General features: G+C 49.2%; 2 protein-coding genes across 2 annotated transcripts; both read left to right on the forward strand.

The window, feature by feature from the left end:
* Nucleotides 1-2727: 2727 nt before the first annotated feature.
* Nucleotides 2728-3892, forward strand: LOC123404680. The gene has a single exon (XM_045098618.1). It carries the CDS (start codon nt 2834-2836, stop codon nt 3884-3886), a length of 1053 nt encoding a protein of 350 aa, XP_044954553.1. The 5' UTR covers nt 2728-2833; the 3' UTR covers nt 3887-3892.
* Nucleotides 3893-6634: 2742 nt separating this feature from the next.
* LOC123401842 (proline-rich protein 36-like) lies at nt 6635-8823 on the forward strand. Its single transcript, XM_045095697.1, has one exon. The coding sequence runs from the start codon at nt 6957-6959 to the stop codon at nt 8400-8402; it is 1446 nt and encodes a 481-aa protein (XP_044951632.1). The 5' UTR covers nt 6635-6956; the 3' UTR covers nt 8403-8823.
* The last annotated feature ends 408 nt before the right edge of the window (nt 8824-9231 follow it).

Genomic DNA, 9231 nt, shown 5'->3' on the forward strand with positions numbered 1-9231 from the left:
TAAGATCATCGGGTACTCCATAAGCAAGCATCCGGATGGTAGCAGTGCGTTTTTGATAAGATGAGAAGCCAATCCTTCCAATGGCATTCTCTTGCACTCGAAGTAGTTATCGTATCCGACCACCCCCTCTCGAATCCGGCTGAAAATATGCCTAGCCATACGGAAACGACGCTGGAATTTCTCATGTTTGAAGAGCGGATTGCTTGTGTCAAAGTAGTCCTTCCATAGAAGGAAATGGCCGCTCTCTCGGTTGCGATTCAACGTCGGAACATGTCCTTGAATCGAGCCCCGGAACAGCGGCCCCTGCCTATTAATGTGGTCATGGACCAACACGACAAGCAGGATCTCCTCATCGTCAGATAAGGAATCGCCAGAGTCGCACAAAACATTATGGAAAAAGAACTCGTCGGCGCAGTTAATTTTGTACCCTGAGGCAAGCTGTCAAACAACTTGCGGGCGTAGACGACGAAGCTGACCAACGACGGCTGGTTGGGGTCGGGGAAGCCGCGGTGCCCCGACGGCGATGCGGCCGACAACGTGGGGTAGCCGCTGGGATACGAGAGGAGGCAGTCGGAACTGGGCGATGATGGTAGCGAGGAAGGGGCTGGGGGCGAGGCGAGGCGAGGGCTAGATGGGGGTGGAAAACGACCAATGTGCCACCGACTGATGGGACATGAAATGATGGAAGCGCGCATCGTCCACGTTCGTTTTGTGTCTCCGCCAACCCAAATCAGGCTTAAAATTGGGATCGAAAATGAATCGGGAGACGGACGAAAAGCGGACGTGCATTCGTTTGGATCGACGCGTTTGGCCGTCTTTTATGTCCGCATGGACCCAAACAAACAACAACTGATGAAATTAGTCGTTTTGTTGGAGTTGCTCGAATGATGAACGCGGTAGGGAGGACAATCGGTTTGATCAATTTAAAAGGATTTATTAAGATGGACAAAACAATGTGACAAATAAGTTCAGACGACCTCACATTCGCCTCACATATGAGCTGAGTTTATTAATGGTCCCAGCTCTGTTAGAGCATGTACACCGCTCCACGCTGGACCGATGCTTCATCTGCCACGTCTACATGTCCTATGCCACCTTCTCCAGACCTGTTGCCTGCAGAGCAAAACGGGCTCTTGCAGAAGAGCTCGGCTCTTCCCTGACAAAAGCACCAGGCAGCCGCTCGGGCGACGTGGTGTGGATCCGGCGCCTCGCTCGGGCGACGCTGTGTGGACCACCCAGCAAAAACGCGGGAATCGGGGGAAGGGGAGAAGGGAGGGCGCGAATCGGGAGAAGGCACGGCGCGAATCGGGGGAAGGGACGGGCGAATCGGGGGAAGAGGAGAAGGGAGGGGCGAATCGGGGGAAGAGGAGAAGGCGGCGCACAAGAGGAAGGGAGGCGGCGCACGAGAATCCCCAGCCCGCCGTCGACGGTAACGCTGTCCAGCCAGCCCCCCGTCGACGCTGTCAGCCTGCCTGTGTCTCCGATCTGAGGCGCGAACGAGAGGAGCCCGATCTGAGGCGCGAACGAGAGGAGCCCGATCTTCCTGCTGTCCTCGTCCTGTCGTCGGCGTCGTTCTCAGCCTGTCGTCGGCGTCGTCCTCAGCCTGCTGTCCTCGCCCTCACCCTCGTCCTCAGCCTGCCGTCGGCGTCATCCTGCGGGTATGTTATTTTCTCTGTCTCTTCCTGTTCTTTGCTCCATATACAGAATCGGAATATTAGCTGTTCATAGATAAAGAATCTGTCGGGTCAATAGAGCTTCCATATTCCAGATAAAGAATCTGCATACTCCATGTCTAGTGAAGACCACTCCTTCAAATATGGCATCTATGTCAATCGAATTTGGTCAGACATCCAGAGTTATGCAAATTGATAGTTCTGTATATGTGGCCGGACTTCCACTATATAGTTATGTGTGATTTCCAGAGTTTGGTCAGACTTCCAGAGTTATGTCAATTTGGTCAGACTTCCACTATTAGCTGTTCATAGTTATGTGTGATTTACCTACAAAATTTCTTCTAGCAGCACGGAGTTCATTATCCTCTATCACTTCATAGTTCTGTATATTCAGTACAGTAGTTATTCCATCTCAACTTCACCACAAGTCTGGAAGTCTATATTTGCTGAAGTATCTACTGTATATGTGGCCGGAGACAAGTCTGGATATTCTTGTAGTATATCAACTATAGTAGTGGATCATTTGTACAAACTGCGACAGGAAATCAGTATTCAAATTATCATGTTTACAGCTCTTTCATGTACAAACTGTATATGTGGCTGATCCTACGGTTCTTTCATGTACTTCTTGCCCTGTTGGCAAAATACTCTCTTGCTAACAGGAAATCTGTTAGTAGAAGTATATGTTGAAGTTAGTTAGTAGAAGTATATGTTGAAGTATCTGTTATGTTAGGATTTTGCTTTCTTTATTTGTGGAATGCCTGTTACTGTTCTGATTAATAACTTAGAAAATGGCCATGTCCAAGATTATAGTTCCAAGTGTAGTTGTGTGCATAATTCTTACTACTTGATATTTAAATTGTAGCTCAACTTGCAATATGTCACAATCGAGTTCCGATGAGTTCGAAGATGACATCATTGACCCGACAGAAGTGTTCTCGCTAGAAGATTACTTGGCACAACAGAATATTCTCAACAACTTTGCTGCACAAATAGCTACCAATATTCATGATGCACTAGCAGCTCCAAGTACTAGGCGTCAGTCAGCCCCTAGGACATATATTGACAGGAAGAGAGAATTTTACAACCAACTTCTCATAGCAGATTACTTCTCTGATAATCCTACCTATCCTGATTACTACTTTCGTAGAAGGTTCCGCATGGGAAAGCCCCTCTTTCTACGCATTGTTCAAGCGCTTGGTGAGTGGTCTCCCTACTTCACTCAAAGGGTAGATGCCCTCGGCCGTCCAAGTCTATCGCCTTTACAGAAATGCACAGCAGCCATGCATATGTTGGCGTATGGTGTACCTGCTGACAAAACAGATGACCACATTCGACTAGGTGCTACTACGGCACTCAAGTGTCTTGAAAATTTTGCCAAGGGGGTCATTGCCAAGTTTGGTGGAGAATATTTGCGCAGGCCAACTGTTGAAGACATTCAGCGTCTACTAGAAATTGGCGAAGCACGTGGTTTTCCAGGCATGCTAGGAAGCATAGACTGCATGCATTGGGAGTGGAAAAACTGTCCGGTCGGATGGAAGGGGCAGTTTACACGTGGTGACTATGGTGTCCCTACCATCATCCTTGAGGCTGTTGCATCCCATGATCTATGGATATGGCATGCCTTCTTTGGTGTTCCAGGATCCAACAATGACATCAATGTGCTCAATCAATCACCATTGTTCACTCAAACATTGCAAGGGGATGCTCCTAGGGTAGACTACTATGTCAATGAGCAACAATACAAGAATGGATATTATCTTGCAGATGGAATATATCCGGAGTGGGCTGTTTTTGTAAAAACCATTCGGTTGCCTCAAACTGAGAAGGACAAGTTATTTGCAAAGAAACAAGAAGGTGCGAGAAAGGATGTTGAACGTGCATTCGGAGTTCTACAACAACGCTTCAAAATTGTGGCAGAACCATCACGACTTTGGGATCAAGTAGATATCTGCAACATAATGAAAGCGTGTGTGATCATGCACAACATGATACTCGAAGATGAGAAGGGCGTGGAGTTGCCTTTCGATTTGAATGAAGCTCTAGGTTCATCTACTGCTTTGCCACCTACAGCGATTAGTGGGGCTACTCCTTTGTTTGCTGACGTGGTCAGAAGAGACGTTGAGATCCGTGACCGAGCCATGCACAATCGGCTCAAACAAGACTTGGTTGAGCATATTTGGAAGAAATTCAGCGAAGATACAAACAATTAGTGTGTGTGTGTGTGTGGGTGGGTGGGTGTGTGTGTGTGTGTGTGTGTGAGAGAGAGAGAGAGAGAGACAGAGAGAGACAGAGGAGTGACTATCTTCGAATTGTATGTGTTATATAAAGAGTGTTTTAAGATTGTTTTGAATTTACTCTAGATTATACATACTCACTTGTGTTCTTTATTTTCTTCAGTTTCATGTACTACATCACTGAACCATGAACTTCAGTTTCATGTACTACCTTCTCTTTCAGCTGCAATGGAATATCGTCCTCCTAATGGTTTCATGAGCTTCCTTCAAGGCCAAAGTCATCCAAACTTTCCCTTGCCAACCCCTCAGCAGCTTGGTTTCCAACATCCGATGTTCTGCACGCAGCCGCCGCCACCAACCAAGCACCACCCTCTTCCATCAACATCTGATCCAAGGACCACAACTCCATCCAGTAAGCGAAAACGAGTCACAATTGATGTGGAAGCAGCTGATGAAGATAGACAAAGGTTATATTATACAAAAGAAGAGGACATCAGATTGGTAAGCCCCCAGAATTTATTTAGGCTGATTCTCCTGTTTTTATACTCCTACTATACATGCATCCTGTTTTATACTCCATTTATACTTGCACAAGTCTCAGTGTTTAGATCAAATGGTTCTCAGTGTCCACCTAAAAATAGTTTCTTAGTTGTTTGAGAAAGTATTTCCAAAGTAACTTTACAAGTGTTGCAATCTTGTTATGAGAAAACTGCAAATCATTTTGTATGTGGTTGGAAACACACTTCTGTACTTGTTGTGAAATTCATTGTGACATAGTAGTTATATCTTATATGTATTGTTTATCAAATTTAATTGCATGCTTACTTGCATGTTTACTTCCTTTGTGCAGGTGAGTGCTTGGTTGCGCAACTCTGTGAATCCTATCGATGGGAATGCAAAGAAGGCAGAATACTACTGGAAGGAGGTTGCTGATACATTCAACAGCACAACTGAGAGTGACCGAAAGCGGGACGTCAAGCACCTCAAGAACCATTGGTACAAAACAACAAAGAAGGTAACCTCTTTCAACGGCTGCTATAACCAGATGAGAGACACCTATGCGAGTGGCCGGTGTGATCAACAATTGATGCAGCAAGCTCTAGACCTGTACCACAGCCGCAATGGACACCAGTTCACATATGTGCATTGGTGGGAAGCTGTGAAAGACAGCCAGAAGTGGAAGATTCATGTATACACAGAAGGAGATGGAACAAAGAGGTCAGCGCCAACACCAACTGAGAATGCTCAGCGTCCCCCAGGAACAAAGAGGGCGAAGAAAGCTACAGGAAAAGAGAAGGAAGCCCCTAGTGAGATGAATGACATGAAAGAACAGATTGAGGCCTTCCTACAAGCACAAGCTAATACTAAGGTCCAGACGAATGAGATGATGGAATTGCAGAGTCGTTTATCTGCTCAGAAGGTAGAAGCTAACCGACTTGCATATGAGGCAGCAAAGGAGAGGACTGTGGCAAAGTTAGCTGAGGAAAGAACCAAGTTGTTTGATAAGTTTACACAAATGTTGAGTGCCGACACTACAACAATGGAGCCATGGGCAAAGGAGATGCATGTGAGGGCTGTCACGAGATTGGGGGATCAACTTTTCAAGGAGGGATAGAAGGTATGTAGTCCAACTTGTTCGTCTCTCCTTTGTTTAGATGTTGTGTGTGTTTCGTAAGCTGATTGAAACCTGCTCAACTTATCTGCTAACGTTGGTAGTTAATTGAAGCCAAACCTGAACTTGAGTGCAAAGGTTGGATGATAAACCTGTTTTGTCTTTGTTTTTGTAAGTGCAAACCTGAACTTGAGTGCTAAAGTTGGATGCTAAACCTGATTGAACTGCTTGCGTGTCGGCCATTTGGAGATAAACTAACCATTGATATTCATTTGCCTTTCAAACCAAACTATTATGGATGCTCTGTAGATATGCGCCATGCTAGAAATTGTTGATATTCATTTGAAGTTACTACATTTTGAACTAAACTGTAGATATGTATGTCCTTGACTAAAACCAAACTGTAGATATGTATTTCCTCTGTTCTCCACATAGTTTGTGCCATGCTAGTTCTAAATATACTCTAACATGTGTCTTCCTTGTTATGGATGTTCTGTAGATATGTGTGCAGCAAAGGGGAGCTTCATGTGCAAGGAAGCATAGAAGATGTGAGACTGTTTTGTTTTGAACGAGAAGGGCCAACGGATACACCAACAAATTCAGTTTGAACTTTGAATAAATATGATATACGTGTTTACAAATCTTCTCTTGTGCTTGGAAACCTTTAGATTGTTCTATTATTGTGAGATTTTTTGTGTCATGGTCAAGAAATACTTGTTGTTATATTTTGGATATAAAAAATTGCTGGTAATAATGTTCTATTGTTGTGGGATGTTCTCTGTCATGGTCAAAACATAATTGTTGATATCGTTTGGATATCAAAATTGTTGTTTTTTTGTTTGGGGATCAAGTTTTTTTATGACTTTCAATGTGTAAGCTTGTTGATATTGTTGATTCAAAAGGTTGATGGTAAAGTTTAAATGTACTGAAGGTTGCATGTGTTGAAATGTAGCTGTAAAAGAAAAAGTGTGATCATGTCATTAAAGGGAGTAGCTTCCATTGGGTGATTGTGACATAGACTAGTAGCTTCATTTCAGTTTATCTATGTGGATGGCTGGGGCAGCACCAAGGTGGCCTCCATTGTACATGCCCTTAGAGCTCCCCTAAGCACTTGCGTGAGCAGATCTGCCTTGTCGCGGCGTGATCGAAACGCAACGTCGCGCACACAATTATCACTGCCGCTTGCTCCATGCATGCAGAGGCAGCGTGCCTCTCTCGGCGTTCGTTTGTCCGTTAACGCAACGCTCAGACAAAAACAACACCGATTTTCCTTCATCAGATTCATTCAGACACAAAGATTGTGAGAGGTGTAGCACTGTACCACTACCATTAGTCGAGTAGCGCCACCAACCTACGCACTGTTAAAAATGAACATTAACCGCGGATTAATTCCCCGTCTCCAAGAGGGGTCGGGCCCACGCGTCGGCCCCTCAGATGGCCGCCTGGGCCCGGCCTGTCAGGAAAATTACCGTGGCAGGTTATATATACGCGCGGCTTTACCCGGACGTCCCTGTCTCGGCATTTCCCTTCTCACCAACTCCACACCCGCAGCCAAGTACAGTGACCAGTGTACTGCCCGCTCCCTCCCTCCCTCCTGGCCCTGCCGACCTTGGATGCGCCATGGCGTCCGCCGTCGCCAGCAGCATGCCCGCCGCGGCCCCCGCCGCCGTCTCCTACGGCTGGCTCGGCCCGCGCCTCTCCTTCAGCCGGGAGGCACCTTTGGCCGTGGCGGCGGATCACGGCAAGGCCTTGTCGCTGGAGAAGCCGGATCAGCCTGCCCCGGCCGCGGCGTCCAAGGAGTTCATCGACTTCGAGTTCAGCTTCGGCGGGTCGGCGACCATGCTCCCCGCCGACGAGCTGTTCGCGGACGGGAAGCTGCTGCCGCTCCGGCCGCCGCAGCCCGCGTCCGTGGCGGCGCCGGAGGCTGAGCGGGAGCGGGAGAGTGTGCTGGCGGAGATCCCGGCGACGCCTGAGCTGGTGAAGACCCACCGCCCTTCCGTGGCCGAGCCGTTCGACCCCTACGTGTTCTCCCCCAAGGCGCCGACGTGCTCGAGCCGCTGGCGGGAGCTGCTCCGGCTGAGGAAGGTCCAGACCCCGCAGAAGCCGTCTGCGTCGCCGTCGCCTCCGCAGTCTCCTTCGCCGGTGCCTGCGACTCCGTCAAGGGCGTCTAGCTCGTCGGCGGCCAGGTCCCTCAAGCTGCTCCTCCTCCAGCGGAACGGCGGCCGCGCGTCGGACCTCTCCGTGGCGCCGCTCCTCCGCGACAGCTCCGACTCGGAGGCGTCCCTCTCCCTCGCCTCCTCCCGCTTCTCCATGTCGTCGTCGTCCTCCTCCTCCGCCCACGACCACGACGACTTCCCGCGCCACTCCATCGACTCGGTCGACCTCACCCCGAAGCCAAGAATCCGGCTCGTCCGCTCCCAACCCCAGCGCCATTGCCACCCGCCCGCCTCCGCGCCACCCCAGCGCCATTACCACCCTCCCGCCTCCGCCCCGCCGCGCGCCGCCCACAGCCCTGCCCGTCGCCGCGCCGCCACCCCGCCGCCGCCGTCCGTGGCCTCGGTGGACTCCCCGCGCATGAACTCCTCCGGCAAGATCGTGTTCCAGGGGCTCGAGCGCAGCTCCAGCTCCCCCGCCGGCAGCGTCCACTCCAGCCTCCGGTCCCGCTCGCGCGTGATGGACCGGTCATACTCCACGCCGGTGGTGCTCAACGTGCCCGTCTGCTCGCGGCCGTCGTTCGGGTTCTTCAAGGACAAGAAGGAGACGGCAGCCAAGGACGCCGCCGCGCGGCTGCGGTCGTCGCTCGGCCGGAAGGCCGCCCATCCCACCGCCACCGCCGGCGGAAGCAGCGTGAGCGGTAGAGATCTTGGCACCAGCAAATGAAACTGACCTTGTTTTGACTAAGCTAGCTAGGTTTAGCGGTAGAGCAAGTAGCCTCCATTAGGTAATACAGTACTACTACTACTAGGCAGCATTTCCTTTGCCAAAGAAAAGGGAACGAAAAAGATTTTCGAGAGAGATAGCTAGTTTGGATTTGGAGTGAACAAGAGATCCCAAGATCGACGAGAAACAAACCGCGACCTCTGATTTTTTGTGGTTGTCTTGAGGAGAAGCTGGCTAATAAGCTAGAGCCCCGCGCATTTTGCTCCTCGCCCCTGTAAATTCTGTCTAATGTGTTTCGCCATCCTTTTCCCTCTCAACTTTGTGTTTTGTTTCCCCAAGTATGCACATTCGATCCCGAGTTTGTTCTGAACTCCAACCAATACTGTATTAGGAGAAAAGATATGACAGAGATTTCTGAAAACTGTTGTCATGGCGTTATCGTTGTCTGTTCTTGCAGTGGCAAATCAATGTTCACTGAAATTACTTAATGTTATCTTAATCAGTTACTGCAAAAAAGTTGGATGAAATGGGTGCGGGTTTAATCACGGCGCCATGTGGACCTGGTGAAAAAAAAGAGATAAACAAGTGAAACGAGCATGCACAATGCAACCTTTTTGGGGGAGAACTTTTCATGGCCGGTGAGTAACTTGATGGAGATGCCGGCCACCGTTTGAACCGGAGGAGGCTAGGCCAGGCCAAGATGGGAGACCGGGCCGGAGCGGCTCTCCTCTCCGTCTCCTCCGTGTGTGCCGGCGATCGGGCCCTGTGCGCGCAGCATGTGAGCGGCTCTAAGTTTCTGTGTAAGAAAAATATACTAGTGCTCGTAGTA

This window comes from Hordeum vulgare, chromosome 6H, assembly GCF_904849725.1.
Source record: "Hordeum vulgare subsp. vulgare chromosome 6H, MorexV3_pseudomolecules_assembly, whole genome shotgun sequence".
Taxonomy (NCBI): domain Eukaryota; kingdom Viridiplantae; phylum Streptophyta; class Magnoliopsida; order Poales; family Poaceae; genus Hordeum; species Hordeum vulgare.

Bases quoted from the DNA above. Each gene is read 5' to 3' on its own strand.
- LOC123404680 (XM_045098618.1), top strand. From the start codon at position 2,834: ATGGGAAAGCCCCTCTTTCTACGCATTGTTCAAGCGCTTGGTGAGTGG.
- LOC123401842 (XM_045095697.1), top strand. From the start codon at position 6,957: ATGGCCGCCTGGGCCCGGCCTGTCAGGAAAATTACCGTGGCAGGTTAT.